Genomic DNA, 16,370 nt, shown 5'->3' with positions numbered 1-16,370 from the left:
CCACCCACCCCCTAAACTGTAAGCTCTTCACAACTAGGACAGCCTTAGTTGTATTTTAGTGCCCAGAGCGAAGGGGCCCCAATCCTTACTGGTGCTATTGACATACAAATAATTAAGTTGCTCAATATCTTCTATTTACAGGCTCTTTAAAAGACAACCAGCACTTTTTTTCTTTTCTTTTCCAAGCTTGCCTGCATCCTCTCCAGGGGCGCTGGAACAATTTGTACAGTGGGGGTGCTGAGAGCCATTGAACCAAACTGTAAACCCTGGAGAGAATGGAAACCACTTCAAGCCAGGAGGTCCAGCACCTATGGTCCTCTCGCCCTGCACCCTTCTCCACCCTACCCTGTTTTCTTTCAATTGCCTCCCCGGCCATGGAAGAAAGAATCAGGATTACAGTCTTGCCATTTCTGGCTTTGCAGATTGACATCCTAGATGGCTCCTGGCACATATATTGTGAGCTCTCCACCTAAATACAAGTGGAAAAGGGTATATGAAACTTTTAAGTCTGCACAGGAGCTGAATTTCTAGTGTAGAGTCTCAAGATTCTTATCAGCCAACTGAATAAGTGTTCCAGTCCATCTTTGCTTTTCCTTGCAGGTCACACTTTCTGAGGGAGATTCAAATTTGCCTCACTGGCTGGATCATCAAGTGACTCTACATTGCCAGCAGTGGGGAGAAAAATTTGGAGGATGACTATTATGTTTAATCCCCCTCGCCTATCTGTGTGAACAAGCTGGGGTGAAAAACTAAATATACCACCCATGGCAACTGGGATTGCTGAACTAAATCAGGTATCTCCCCCCATCCCTCCCAGGAAGACTGAATCCAAATACAAAGTTACTGACATAAAAATAGAAGTCTGTTTCCTCAGATATGACAATTCCAGTGTAAGCAAGAGTTAGGTGATATGGTGATAATAGACAGCAAGTTTGACATACATTCAATACTGAACCAGTTTAATCAGATTTTGGGTTTGCATTGTTCTTTTTTTCAGTATCACAAGTTCTGCATTTTCTAAGAAATACAAAGCAATCTCCTTTGAGTCACATATAATGCTGGTCCTACAGAAACAAAAGAACACAAGACACTAAGATACAGAGACATTTTAGAATCTCCATTCTCTAAACAATGGTTTGTATATAAAAAAAAAAAAAATCCTAATTGCCTCCCGCATCCACCCCAGTATGACATAATGCTCAGTTTACAGAAGGAAAAACCCAAATGGGTCCCATGCAACAGCAGTAAGATGCAGCTGCCCAGAAACAAGACAGTTTCCCCCAGGCCTGCTCTGAGGAGGGGTGAAACCACAGAATTCCCTGTAGCCATGCCATATCAAGTTTACTTCTCCATTATTACTAATCAGTACTCTAGTAATATACCTTTTCCACATTCTACAATGGAGTGAAAAACCCCTTCATAAAACCACTTACAGGCATCCAAATTCATCTACTCTAGATAATATAATTGAATCAGAGCAAGTTATTTCATCTACAAAATTAAGAACTGATTTGATAGGTGGAACACATGCTACGTACAGCACAGACACGGTTGTCCATTGCACTTTAAGAAGGTTATGAAGTTCTGCTGTCCAACAGCCTGGACACTGCTGCATGCACATGATTCTATCAACCTTCTACATAAACAAGCTGCCCTCACAATAAGGAACAAGGTTGCTCTTTATACCAATTTCTATCAGATCACAGCTACTGTGTGTCACAGGGACTGCTAGGCTGACTTTCATGCTCATACATTATCCAAATAGCCATTTAATAACCACATTAGCTATATATTTGCTTTATGTAAATTATAGGGTTTTTTTAAAAAAAGAAACATTAATCCATTAAGGAGATTACTGTTAACAGATGTATAATTAGCACTTCATTTTAAGACCCAGAAGTAGTGATGAACAAAAACACTGCATGTCATTCTAAAGTGCAATTAGAGTACAAGTGCTAAATTCTCAATAAAAGTAAGAGGTTCTGCAACATAAGGCTATTAATCTGACCAAAAAAAGGAAAAACCAATGGCAGCTTCCATTCCCTGCCAATGGTAAACTCATGACCTTGTAATGCTCTTGAGTATTTTCAAGTGCACTCTTTCCCCCAAACCATACAGGACCTACACCAACTAATGAGAAATAACTAAATCCTACTAGTCCAATGAGTGCATGAACTCAGCCAGACAGCTACAGTAAGGGATTCAAAACTTAACAGGAGACCCAAGTTAGGACTCTTTTACAGTTGATGACATCTTAGCTCATACCACTGGACAAAACAAAACGTGGTATCTGAATGACCAGTTCCTCCCAGAAACAGATACTACTTTTTCACATTTGGAAAGTCTCCTGGCCTCCCACCCTCCTTGTACTTACTAAGTCCATTTATGATCACATTTCTGGGGATGTGCAGCAACAACAGGTAAAATTATCACCCTCCTGAACTTCCCTACCTCCTGCATGGAGCAAGGTGAGAAAATAAAGTAGATCATTCGTGCAAAAGTTAAGCAATAGGGAGAGATCACCCTCCATGATTCTCCCACCCCCCCAAATAATATCCAGGTACAATACAAAGGAAAGGCATGGTATCTTCGATTACATCCACAAAACACAACATAAATAAAAAGCGTATTGACCGAGCCCAGTCTTCCTGCTCCAGGCTGGAGTTTTCAATGCGCAAAATATTCTCCCTTGCAGTTAGTTACACCCTCCGGAGTGGGAGGGAAAGAGAGAGAACCAACCAATTCTTCCTTTTCCCAACTGCTTCTTCCAACCGAATGTAAGCAGGTCCAGAAAAACAAGCCACCAACCCTACAGATGTTGCTCTGAGAACAGAGTTGTTGACCAGCAACCCTGGAAGGATAGCTTTGCAGCCTAGCAGTCCAGAAAGCAATCTAGGAGCACCAGGCAGGGTGCTGGCACCCGGGAAAGGGCTTTTTTATTATGAATCATTATTATTTCAAATTCAGACTGCTTGCTTGCTTCCTTACCTCCCTCCTTGCTGGGGGCTGCAGAGAAAGGGGAAAAAAATCACAGGCTCATAATCATTCTGTAATAAGAGCTACATCCTCTCCTGCTGCAGGACTGCAAAGCTAGCACATAGGGGTCAGGAGGGTAGTACCCCACGGCAGCAGTGGAGGGAATGTGGAGGCCGGGGGGGAGAGTGGGCACACGGAGAGGATACCAGGGGAACAGCAATGTTGGCTGCACCGCATCGCGGACCGATTGACTTTCTGGGAATGCGGGTGGCTCGGGGCTCATTTCTTGGAGCTCTGGGTTTTCTTGGGCAGCAGCACGGCCTGGATGTTGGGCAAGACGCCGCCCTGGGCGATGGTCACCCCGCCCAGCAGCTTGTTGAGCTCCTCGTCGTTGCGGATGGCGAGCTGCAGGTGCCGGGGGATGATCCGCGTCTTCTTGTTGTCCCGGGCGGCGTTACCGGCCAGCTCCAAGATTTCCGCCGACAGGTACTCGAGCACGGCGGCCAGGTAGACGGGTGCCCCGGCCCCGACCCGCTCCGCGTAGTTGCCCTTCCTCAGGAGCCGGTGCACGCGGCCCACCGGGAACTGGAGGCCGGCCCGGGAGGAGCGCGACTTGGCTTTGGCTCGCGCTTTGCCGCCGGATTTCCCTCGGCCGGACATGGCGGGGGTGACACGGCGGGCAGGAGAAGAAGCGCCGAGCCGGTCGCGGGGCCTAGGGAGGGGGACACAACACCGTTATAACGCGCAGTGGGCAGCCAGCCCCGCGGGCCACGACTCGCTCCTAGGGGCCGCGCCAGGAGCCGCCCGCCAGGGCTACAACGTGCCCGCGGGCTGCAGCGCCGAGAGGCCCGGCGACCTGCACCTAGCCCAGCCTGTTACATGCCCCTGCCTGCAGCGAGCCACACACGAGGCGCCCCGCGCGGCGGCGCGCATACACTTAAAATAAACCCTACAGGGACTAAAACCCCAGGGACAGCCCTGGCCCTCACCACCGCACTGAGCCCGATCTGCTCTGCTAGACGCCCACAGCTGCAATGACAATAATACTCGCAGCCGCTAGCGGATATAAATCGAAACCCAGGCCGCCGGCCGCTTCCCATTGGCGGCAGTGCGAGCCGACCAGGCTCCCATTGGCGGGTATTCCGATCCCTGATTTGCATAGGGCTCGCAACGCCCTATGCTCGGCTTCGGATGGGGCTGGAGTACAGGCGAGACGCTGGCTGGGTGGCCTGCAAAGGGGGCTGGTGGTGAAGCATATTAATGTGCAGCAACAGCAGCTGTAAGGAGACTGGATCTTTGGCTGCCTCACAAAGCGATGCACTAGGGAAAGGAGATTTCTTCCCTTGCTTCGGCTATAGTGCTATAAGTAGTCACGCTAGGCGTCTTTGGCGTTTGATCTGCTTCATATCAGGCTCCGAGAAAACCCTCCACGATTGAGTTCTCCTTCTAGTCCTGCTATAAACACCAGTTCCTTGCACTGCACTGTGCCCCAATAGCTCTGGGGCTCCCGGCTGAGCCTCTCTCTTTTTGTGTACAATATTCCCCTCTCTTCTTGCCCATGTATAGGCGGGGGCGGGGGAAGCATAAGCATACAATCATAGATTATTAGGGTTGGAAGGGACCTCAGGAGACCATCATCTAGTCCAACCCCCTGCTCAAAGCAGGACCAATCCTCAAATGGCCCCCTCAAGAACTGAACTCATAACTCTGGGTTTAGCAGGCCAATGCTCAAACCACTGAGCTCTCCCTCCCCCCTGTAGACATATCCACATTGTCCGTCTTTGATCAAACCGATAATACCACTAGCTGCCCTTCTAGAAAAAGGTGCAAACACCTAAAGAAAATCTCATTTAATTTCAGTCTGCTGCTACCTTAACAGGATGGGCATTTTCCTTTCCCAAAACTAATAAACTTCCCTGGCTAGTAGCAACAGGTTTGAAAGCCCCTGGTTTTAGTGCTAGGTTTTACACTCGCATGTAAAAGACAATTCCTCATTCCTGAGAGATCAACACTAGAAAATAATTTTTTTTTTTTAAGGTTACTGACACAGCTGCTGGCAGAACTGGCATTTGGCTTTCAACAGAAAGGCTTTATTTGAAGCAAGTATATGAGCTTCAGGATGAGATTATGGCACCAAGTATTTTCATTTAAAAAAAATTAACAGTTTCTGAATGGAAGCACATTTGATTTGGAGATAGATGTAAGTTTAAAGGTGTTACTTAGAAATAACAGTATACAAATATAGTTATTTAGTGATAACACTTCCGGTGCTTTCTACGTGCAAAATGCTCTACACATAATTAGCCCTTATGAGTGTTAGGGGGAAGGATTATTCCCCATTTTACAGATGGGAAAATTGAGGCAGAGAGGGATTATGAGTGGGCCAAGGCAATAAAGGAGTATTAGGAGGAGGATTAGAATTCAGGTATTCCTGATTGCCAGGTCTGTATTCACCTCATGCCTCTCTCCATTAGTAGCAACAGGGAGTTTTAAAACAATTATTAAATGCACACGTGTTCCTTTTTGTAGTCTGTTCTGTAATGGTTGCTGTTTACAGCCAATGCACTGAAGGAGGATAGCAAAATCATTCTGTCTAGAGAAGAAATTATTTGGCAGGGGAAGAAAACTATTTCTCATTTTCTGCATGTTGCTTGCTGAAGTACATAGATGGTGTTGAGGCAAAAGTTTCAGGGACCACAAATCAAGCCCTCTGATTCTTTCAGTGTGGAATGGGACTGAAATCAGATAATAAATTATTTTGTCTTGAGAAATTAATGATGGAAATGATAGGGAAACAGACTGCACAACTGTTTCTGGCTAGTTTACATTAACCATAGACAAGGGGAAACCCTACATCCACCCAAACTACCGATCAGCTAGCAGGAGACATTCCCTAGCTCCTCAAAGGTGTCAGAAGTGGGGCTCAATGGAGCATTTCCCAATGAATGTAATGTAGCGAGTTATGGTCAAATTCTCATATATCTTGGATACAGTTTGATACTTTTAAAATAACTCACTTCCTTGCAGCATGGATTTGGTTCTCCCCATTTAATGGTATCTCGCCACACTCCTGTTCGACACTCCAAGGGCTGCTGCTCAACCACCCATCCCCCAAGACTCTCCACAGCAGCTAAGCATCTGTGGAGCTCCCTTAGAACAAAGCAGTTCTGAGTGGAGCCATCAATCTGCCTTCTGAGAATATTGTAATTTGTAAATAAACTCTTACCTCTTCAGGAACTTTATCCAGCCAAAAGTCTTACAGCTCACTATACTCTATGAAGTCTCTCTTCTCCCAAGAGTGAGGAAGACACATTATTCACATTGCTCGTGGAGTGGATGATTATGGATTGATAACAAGTACAGAGAGACAGACTCATACACGGACACATCACAACAAGCCAACTGATCGCTTTTTATTTTCTACAAACTACTACTTCAAATACAAATAAGTGATGCTCTCCAGAGAGCTCCCACATGCTAAGGGCTTTGCTCTAACATTTGACTCTGTTTGTTCAGGTCCCAGACCAAAGACAAAAAATATATACTTTAGTGACAGTCCAGTGATCTACCTACTCAACAGAGTAATTGTTCCCTCTCTAGATCAAGAATTCAGAAAATACTCTCTAAATCTTAAAATCCTATTAATAAAAAGATTGCACAAACATTATGGCCAAGACAAGTTTTCCCACACAACTCCCCCCCAAAAATAATAAAGCTAGGAATTATGGCTGCCACAGGAGACAGATTAAACCCAGTAATTCTCAGGAACCTACTCTCTATGGTCATGCCAATGCATTAAAGCTTGTTTTTCAGTGGTACTGAGTACCTGCAGCTTCTATTGACTTCATTTGGAGCTGTGGGCACTCAGCACTTCTGAACATCAGGACTTTTTTCTCTTTAAATTTACCAGCGTTGCTACTGTCAGTGTGAGGCTGGTGTAGACAATATGCTGCCATTTTACCATGGTGTCATCTAACCCTGCTCAGACCATGGTTAGACAACACTGGTTAAAATACTGATTCATGCCTACATTATAACTTCCATTGCTACCACCAGTGGTAGCAACAGTGGGAAATTTGAGGGGATAATTCTAGTGGCTTCCATACTATATTACCACTGGGGAATGGTTTTCAAAGCAGCCCTTGACAATAGCACACAGACTCCTTAAAGACAGGTCAGCCTGTCAGAAATGGGACAGACAATGCACATGGAAAAGGACTTAAAGGTAAGGGCACTTTTTACTTTCTCCAGCAAAACTGACTTAACAAGGCATTTCTCTCTTATTCTTATACACACACAAACACACAGCCCTCCCCATTTCTACAGCAGAATGCTTCCTCAGTTTTAAAAGGGACCTGTACCCATGGCACTTGCTTCCAGGATCCTGAACATCGTCCTTTCCACATATGACATCAGGATCCCACTGTTCTGGAACCCGTATGCAGAGGCCCATACATGTTGCTGTGCTGACACAAAGCAAGTCAGGCTACCCCAGAATTTCCTGACCTCGGGAAATGGGGATCTGTCTCTGATTTAAATACCAATTTAACATAGGTTATTTTGTTCATTTTTCAGCTGCAGAAGTTCTCAAGCATCAAAAGTGTCCAAAATAATCTGTATAGAACAGACACTATATAGGAGAATTAACACAAAGGAGAACCAGTTGAATACCACTGCAGGAAAGAATTCCATGCAATTTTTCTGTTCCTCATCCAATGGGAAGAGCATGGACTGGGTTTAAGCGCCTCTCACACATGTATCTAATCCATAAATGTTCCCAAGGCAGGTTAGTGCCAACCACTGGGCTACAGTGAAAAAGTTGGTGGGAGGTGAGCATTGCACATTAAATCTATGTCCCTGCTAATGGAAGACAACAAAGAAAGTTTTAAAAACCAAACACTGCTCTCCTGAATCAGTAAATCATCAGCACAAGAAGGGAAACAAGCTACAAAAATCACATCAGTGCTAGAGATCATGTTTAAATGCTCAATGCAACAAGGTCACAGGAGTCTCAGTACCAGTCTGCAGGATCTAACAGGCTAACATGCTGTATCTACTTAGGAACACAGAACTGAAAGTCAGTTCATTGAGTTTTGGGCTTCTTTGCACAAGGATCCCCTTCTTCCTTCTTCAGCCACTGGTACATTAAGCCTGCACTGGTTCTCTTGGGTGCAGCGATTTGGATGAACTGGCTGGACCATTTGGGCAAATCATCTTCCTCTTTCTTGGGAGATTTGTTTTTCACCCAGTCCAACATCATTTTGCTGCTACTGCTGACTTTGGTTTCCTGGCAGGACAAATTACAATAAGAAAAACAAGAACCACAGAAATAGCTGCTCATATATGCAAGGCGCATCGGAAAATGCCCACATGGGTACCAAGTCAATGAGCTGGGTCCAGTTTCAGAATGGGGAAGGTGCAGCAGCAACATCACTCCCTACAGTTACACAGCCTTGCAGAAGGTCCCCATGGAAGTCCCAGTCAGATTAATCCTAAATGCCATTCAGGAAAGAATATACTGTATTTAGCAGAGTGATCCTGACACTTCACAACATGGTTTATTTCTGGAAGAGCAGGAAAAGGAATGGGAATCCTTGAGGGGCCTTCACTGCAGTGACCCTCTCTCCAACTGAGGATGGATGGCTGCCTTTGGGAACATAAAAACAGCCATATTGGGTCAGACCAAAGGTCCATCTATCCCAGTATCCTGTCTTCCAACAGTGGCCAATACCAAGTGCCCCCAAGGGAATGAACAGAACAGGTAATCACCAAGTGATCCATCCCGTCACCCACGCCCAGCTTCTAACAAACAGAGGTTAAGGACACCATCCCTATCCAGCCTGGCTAATAGCCATTGATGGATCTGTCCTCCATGAACTTACCTAGATCTTTTTTGAACCCTGTTGTAGACTTGGCTTTCACAACATCCTCTGGCAAGGAGTTCCAGAGGCTGACTGTGTGTTGTGTGAAAAAATACTTCCTTTTGTTTGTTCTAAACCTTCTGCCTGTTAATTTCATTTGGTGACCCCTAGTTCTTGTGTTATGAGAAGGAGTAAATAACACTCCCTGATTTGGGAGTTTCTCAGAGCCATCCTGAATCAATTAGAAGGAGTAGCTCAAGAATCTTACATGGCATAATCTACCTCTCATCCTCAAGCTCTGAGTGAGCTCCCAGCCCCTAATGAACATCTAACAAAACATGTGATTTATTCTCTTATATTCTATGGCATGGCCTTCCCCCATTAGTAAAATTTTTGAATACCTTATTTTTATTGCATTTTTAGCCCATTACACAACTTTGATGCATTATTTATTCTGTCATATAAGATGATAAATTTGCATGCTAGGATCTGCAATCTGTATTTATATTTTACTTCAAACATTCTATTTTCCCTTTTGTCGCTATTAACGAAAACAGCACACACACACCCCGAGCCTGGTGCCCCTTAAGCCTGGCACTCCAGGCAGTCACCTGCCCTTAAATCCAGCCCTCCATTTTCTCCTCTGTAAAAGGCCCTTCCAGCCTGAACAATCTATGCATCTATGAAAATGGGTATAAATTATCTACCTGACAGACAGGATTAATTCATTAATGTTTGGAAAGAGCAGCAGAACCCCCACTTAGACAGAGGACAAAGTACAATTATATTTATTATTATTAAACAGTATTATGGTAGGGAAGTCTGATTTGTGTCAACCACCAGATCTCACCGTCTTTGGTCCCAACCCAATGGGAACGAGGCATTCTGGTGTATTGTTTCTGGAGTTGTTTACTATAGTGGAAACCGGGTGGAAAGCAATGTTCTCTGCGGAGTGGATGAGCCTAAGGGCTTCCTGTGTTGATACCTCTGTAAAGTCCAACCATTTCCTGATGGCCTCATCCCCATCCAGGATAGCTGGCATCCTAAACATGGGAGGAGATGCAGAAATCTTAAGACCACATAGAGAAACACAACTCATCCGCCATGTGGCAGGACTGGGTGATTTGGGTGAAAGCCAAACTAAGATCCAGAATTAACATAATCCAGATTCCAGCTATCTGGGGATTAACTGTGTTGGCAATAACTATTATCATGTTAAGAAATGGCTAGAAGGCATACAGACCTCATTTCTGAAGCCATGGGGAAAGGACTGAGCAATACAATGTTTCTCTGTGAGGCAAAAAAAGTGTGCTAACTTCACTAAAGCAGCCTGCTTCCCCAGAGGAGGCAAAGGGTCTGTCAATCACTAGGCAGCTCTATGAGCAATTTAATTCTTACTGCTACCAGCAAGAGGCCAAACACAGTGATTTATGGCAAGAGCAAGATTCAGTGACCTGAAACAAGTCAGTAATGTTCTAATGTACTTCTCTACCGGGATCAGGCAGAAAGAGCATGGAAGAATTTCTGGCCTGTGTGTTCTTGGCCACCAAGGCTATGTATGTACAGTCACACTACCTACTCCACACAGCACAGAGGTAAAGAGAAGGTTTTCTGCCACACACTTCCCACTAATCTCTGCCAGCCTAAACTCTACCAGTCACAGTCAGTCACTCTCACTTGCCTGTTATGGATTGCACTTAAGCCTTTAGACGCATCTACTGTGATGATGGTGTAGGTGTACAATGCATCACCTCCATCAGGAGGTTCCCAGCAATCAAAAATCCCAGCCATGGTGAGTAACCTCCAGCCTTTCCACTCATCATCATCATCTTTCCCATCTGCCTGGAAAAAAAAAGATACAGAATGATCACAATCTTTCCTAACCTCCTTCCTGTGCTAGGTAATTTCAATACAGAGATATTTAAAGGCTATATGATACCTCACAGAAAACACTGAAAACCAGTGTAGTTCAGGTACCCATGACTCATTTGCTATTTTAATTACTCTTCTCTATTTCTAGGGATGTTTACACAAAAACTTTATTAGGAGCATCATCTTACATTGATACTTTTCCACCTCTCAAAGTCAATATCCTCCACCTGTGCATCGTAATCTGTTACTTTGGAAAGTATTGTGTGGTCACAGGAGAGGAGACAGGATAAGCAACAGTAGCAGAGAAGATATTCCATGTAACAGACTACATTTCCATGAAAAAATAAATAACGAGGGGAGAAAGCACAACAGACAGAGAAGAGTTTCTGAGACTATTCAGAACTCTGCTCTGTGAAATTTTAGCAAGGGCCATTGACTTCAACAGGAGCACTTTGTGCACAGCACTTCTCAGGATCAAGCTCTGCATTAGAACAGTGATGGGAAGCACACTGTAGATCAAAAGGCCATGCACAGACTGCAGCTTTGGGTGCACCAACACATATTACAGCAACAGTTCCAAACATAAGAGAAGTTAATTTTTCTGCATTTCAGGACTTTAATATATAGGGGATGGCTACATGACTGCGGGACATCTTCCATCACCACCAAAGCCCTCTTTCCACCTGCCTGGAAGTTAGGCCTCACCACACATTCAAGCTGCACTGTCTCCAATATCCTATGCCTGAACCTCAATCACAAACACAGCTGGAGTGAGCAGGAATTTACAAAATAAATATGCTTTTCTTCAGGCTAAGTGACAACTAATTAATATTTCTAAAACCTTTTCAAACCGAAAAGTGCTGTATTGCATTGCTGAATATTAAAACAACATTGTTGCTGGGATTCCAGTACCATTTCTTGCTTGGGCTGTGGGAAGTAAATGAAATAGGGCTGCTTCTTTCCGTTGTGCTGCTGCCATTCATAGAATCCATCTGCCAGCACTACACAGCGCTTGCCCTTTATCAGAGGTCCCTTTGGGAAGAGAAGATTGACCATGTCACAAATCAAAGCAGATGGCAGCTTGGAAGGTATTAAAATAAAAGAAACATGTTTGTTAGGAGGGGAGGACAAGGCCATGGTTGAAGCATAGGGAACACATTTATTTATAACCCTTTTCGTATTTTATAACTGATCCTCAAATGCATAGACATAAAAGCTGTAGGTCCACACTGGGGTTCTGTTCACATAAAACTATGCTCTGCTATCAGAGTTTATGCCACCATTAAAAGCTCTTGAGGAAGTTAGAGCCTTATTAAGTAGTTAATTACTGTATGTGTGTCTTATACATAGTCATCTGGTAGTGTCCCCTAATCACCTAGGAATTAAAATGCATTAATACATGGTGGTGGCAGCATGAGAACTCCACACTAGCACAAGATGGAAATCTAGTCATTCTATTCCATTCAAGAAGTTTGATTTAGTTTAAAATATGTCAATGTAATAATTGGCACTCTGTCTACTCCCTTTCATTAACATCAATGGGAGATAGGCACCTAAATCCCCACCCCAAACCAAAATTAAGTTGGAGGTCTTCTGCAAGTAATACTCAGGGTAATTCTGAAAGTCTCTTTTTCACTGAAGGTTATGAGGAGTAAGACAAAATAATCCTTCATGTTCTCACCTTCCATCATTTACAGCATGACAGAACCTCCCTTTTATAGACTCCCACCGAACAGTACACCCACCTTCCAGCTGAGGGGGGTAGTATAAGTCTACCTATGGAGCTCTTTGTGCTGCTGCTCAATAGGCTTAGCAGACAAACTTTTTATTAATTTCAAGTAGAATTTTATTCCAAAAGCTTTCTTTTTATAGAGCCAATGCCTTTGTTTTCTCCAGTCTGAACTGTACTTGAATCAAACAGCGGGTTATCTTAAGGCCACCTGGTCAAATACAGCATGCGAAAAGCTATCACTTGTTGAGTACTTCTATTTCAATGAAACTGAGATGCTAGGTTTTACAATGTGTCATTCAGAAGGATTTATTTTCTGTGCAACAGGGTGGTGGTGGCCAATTCTTGTTAGGAAGAGGTTTAGATCTCTGGTTTACAAGTCATTAGTAGCACTGCTAGGAGCTGACGATTATAAAATCTTCTCTCTCTCAAGACTCATTAAATGCAATAATATTGTAAACTTACCTTATAGGAGAGTTTCTCCATCATGGTATCACTGCGACAGTTGGATGTTTTATATTGCATTTTGGAAGGGTCATCTTCTCTAAACCAGGCTGGGACTAATCCCCAGCGCATAGCCGCAATGACACGCTCAGAAGAGTCAGCATCCTGTCACGTAAAAGAGAAAAACATCTCATGCATGTACATGCAAGACAGGAGCAGACAGCAAATTACAAAGTAATCAGAGCATATCATAGCTCTCTGCCTTCTCCATTATGTAGTGGAGACTACAAACAAATCACAGCAAACTCACTCATTCACTACAACTAGTGGCAGAGAGCCTAACAAGAAAAGAAGAGCTTACAGATAACTTATTAAAGTAACATCTTATATTTTACGAAGAAAGGTTACTTTCTGACAAGAAAGAAACTTTTGGTTGCTGTTCTGCTAGTTACTTTTCTTTGCAATTCTATCACTTCTGTTTTGTATGGGTGTGAGAATATACTCTGTGCTGATACATGACTGCAACCGAAAAATGATTCAAAAGTAATCAGTAATTATTACTCCTCTGAGAAAGTCATTGAAAATATGCAAGGGATTAATTTTCAGACCCAGCAATATGCAATAAGGCTATTTCAAAAAAATAAATATAAACACCACTGGTTATAAGGAACATTCACTATATAATACAATATTTGCGTATAACAGTAAATTTGCAATTTTTACTTAACTAATACTATTCAGGGATCTTCCACTCTAAGCATATTATACATTCTGCCCTACTAAAAAAAGTCCCAGCAACACTGTCATCTTAAGGCCTTTCCCAATGCAGTGAATAATTATAAAAGGACACTGTTAGCTTCCTTATATTTTTTATTTAAAAAAAAAATTCTTACAAATGTTACAAAAATAACTTTGTTTTAATAATCTGAGCACTTTTAAAGTCTAACTTACTTTCACTGTTCACATTTTTGCATTTTTTCTCAGCTTGGACAATGGAAACAGACTGTGGGTTTCACTTCTGCTTCCAGTCAATTCACTTTCTGATTCTCAGGTGCCAGCCAAAAGCTGCAATGTTTGGGTGGTTAATACCTCAGGGAAATGGTTTGTTAAAAAAAGTTCCCAATGAACAAAACTACACAGAAACATTTCTATTGGCCTTCAGTTTTGTAAAACCTTTCAGGCCTACAAGCAGAACAGAAAGCAGCAAAGAAAAGCACAAATCCAATTGTTTCTGCTTCACCATTGTAAATAAAGTGTGTCACACGGTCCCCAAATAGTGAATAAGCATGGAAAGTAGTTTAATAAAGATGACTAGATGATCAGATATTTGCCTGTGTTAATAGTTAGGCTGCTGGTACGCTCGAGACCACCACCTATCATATTGACCAATACCATCTCATTGTTTCATTATACTCCTCCATCAGTCTGCCTACATCCATCTGTTGTCTCTGGTCTTAACACATTGATAGTAAGTTCCTTGAGACAGGGACAATCTTTTTTGTTCTCTGTTTGTATAGCGCCTAGCATAATGGGGTCCTGGTCCATAAATGGGGCTCCTAAGCACTACAGTAATACAAATAATAAATAGATATGTTTCAAGCACCATCTTTTTCTTCTTTGTGATCTCATCAGCTATTGCAGGAGAACTGTGGAATTTTAAGCATAATATTTAAGAAGAAAATTAAAGGAGGAAGTAGTTTTAAAATGCTGTGTTTTAAAATGCTGTGCAGGTGTATTGGTTTAGGATGATAAAGTGTTAATATTTTTAAATTTAATCTTTAAACATTTCTGGTTCTACAAATCTAAGCAGTTGTAACAAATAACTAATTCCTGACATTTCAGCAGAACTTAAAACACCTTTTTACTGTAGAAGTGGGAACACATACAGAACTATTAATACGGCAAGCATGTGTACTGAAAAGCCTGAAATGTCACTATGAATTCCTGCAAAGCATATACTAGCAGTAGGAGTCTGGAGATACAGAACTAAGACTAAACTACTAAGGCTTGAAGAGACTGAAACCTGTGATACTCCAAAATATAAAGACATCTATATCAAATTGGTCAAGTACAGTTGTGAAATATACAGTTACCCCCCTTCAAACTACTAGTCACTGTATATGATGCATCATAATGCATGATGAGTAATTTGTTCTGTTTGAAGGTTACCTTCTCAAAGTGTCGTCGAGAAACCAGCACAGGGCTGTTGGACTGGGGACTCTTGTTGTAGGAGGGGCTGTATTTATCAGCATCTCTCCATTCAGGTTGTCTTATTCTGCCACAGTTATCACGGTACACACAGGCCCGGCGGATGCGATCTGCTCCCAGAGCGCAGGCCGTGCGCCCACACATTCTTCACAAGTTTCCTAAAGGAAGAAGACATTATATGCTGTGGAACAATAGCCTAAAATCTGACTTCAGGTGACAAAACATGAACACATTTCTCCTACATGCATGTCTTCCCCTACGACTCAGTCTCTTGTCCGCTCTATGGCAAGGTGTCAGGGGTTTATTATTTACAGAGCCCAGAAGTGTGCTGGATATTGTAAAAAAAAAAAAAAAGACCCTAAGACTTTAATAATCTAAGGAAGCATACAATGAACAGATGAAAGTACAAGTGGCGAGTGACTGAAGTGTCATATTTAATGCACACCACATAGTTCATGGGCTTTTTAATACTTAATTCCCCCAAACCTTCTTCTCCATCTATGATGGTAACACTTCTTTCAGTGGGATAACTAAGGATTGCAGTTGAGTAACATTTAAGAGAGGCTGAGAGACCACATGCTCAAAGCTATCTTTAATTGTTACATTGTGCTCAGACAGAAGAAATAGGTGCCTTGGAAAAAAAATAAGATGGATTGGTTTTGCGGCCCACTAATATATCCACTGAAACAGACCTCCGGACACAGGCTGGGGGAGCCCTTTGTTCCCCTGTGTTTACTTAACCATACATTTAAATCTACAGGAATCAGTAAGTCAGAGGATGCCCCAAGCAGCACAGTTCTGGGAAAGGGGGAGTGGGAATTGCTACTCTGGGTCACTGGTTGTTGGACTGGGGTCTTTCACTATAAGAGTGATTTGAGGGCCAGCCTGGTAGAGTATGGAAAAGGGGTCCCCTGCCTAGATAGAGAGGAGTTTGGAGAAAGTCAGGGGACTGAGAGGGGGTGCTGGTGGGGGGAGGGGGAATTGGGGAACTGTAGGAGGTTCCTGGTGGGGGAAAGAGGGGCTATAAGAGCTCCTTACTGGGGGAGAGGGGTGCAGGGCTCCCGACCCAGGGACTGAGGGGGGGTCTCCGGTGGGGGTCGGGGGAGATTCCTGCCCAGGGACAGAGGGGGGTCTCCGGTGGGGGTCGGGGTTCTGTCCAGGGACGGAAGGGGTCTCCGGTGGGGGTCGGGGGAGATTCCTGCCCAGGGACAGAGGGGGGTCTCCGGTGGGGGTCGGGGTTCTGTCCAGGGACGGAAGGGGTCTCCGGTGGGGGTCGGGGG

At 43.5% G+C, this 16,370-nt stretch overlaps 2 protein-coding genes across 6 annotated transcripts in view; both read right to left on the bottom strand.

Moving 5' to 3' along the window:
- Nucleotides 1-942: 942 nt before the first annotated feature.
- On the bottom strand, nt 943-4,018 carry LOC116837149 (histone H2A type 2-B). Its single transcript, XM_032801333.2, has 2 exons — nt 3,966-4,018; nt 943-3,688 (listed from the first exon to the last, which is right to left on the bottom strand). The coding sequence occupies exon 2, from the start codon at nt 3,634-3,636 to the stop codon at nt 3,256-3,258; it is 381 nt and encodes a 126-aa protein (XP_032657224.1). The 5' UTR covers nt 3,637-3,688; nt 3,966-4,018; the 3' UTR covers nt 943-3,255.
- A 2,350-nt stretch (nt 4,019-6,368) lies between these two features.
- The window catches only part of HMCES (5-hydroxymethylcytosine binding, ES cell specific), a 10,936-nt gene continuing 934 nt past the window's right edge, over nt 6,369-16,370 (bottom strand). For 4 of the 5 annotated variants that reach the window (XM_075073170.1, XM_075073171.1, XM_075073169.1 and 1 more), the window contains exons 2-7: nt 15,052-15,248; nt 12,904-13,047; nt 11,622-11,741; nt 10,519-10,679; nt 9,688-9,880; nt 6,369-8,263 (exon numbers count right to left, since the gene is read on the bottom strand). In XM_075073170.1, the coding sequence (XP_074929271.1) occupies nt 8,060-8,263; nt 9,688-9,880; nt 10,519-10,679; nt 11,622-11,741; nt 12,904-13,047; nt 15,052-15,234 (1,005 nt within the window). In that variant the 5' untranslated portion in view covers nt 15,235-15,248 and the 3' untranslated portion in view covers nt 6,369-8,059. The remainder of the gene's footprint in view (nt 8,264-9,687; nt 9,881-10,518; nt 10,680-11,621; nt 11,742-12,903; nt 13,048-15,051; nt 15,249-16,370) is intronic. The other variant, XM_075073173.1, reaches the window with a different exon arrangement.

Source organism: Chelonoidis abingdonii, chromosome 17, assembly GCF_003597395.2.
Source record: "Chelonoidis abingdonii isolate Lonesome George chromosome 17, CheloAbing_2.0, whole genome shotgun sequence".
In the NCBI taxonomy this organism is placed as follows: Eukaryota; Metazoa; Chordata; order Testudines; family Testudinidae; genus Chelonoidis; species Chelonoidis abingdonii.
Note: the sequence above shows the minus strand (reverse complement) of the source record. Positions and strands in the feature narration are given on the sequence as shown.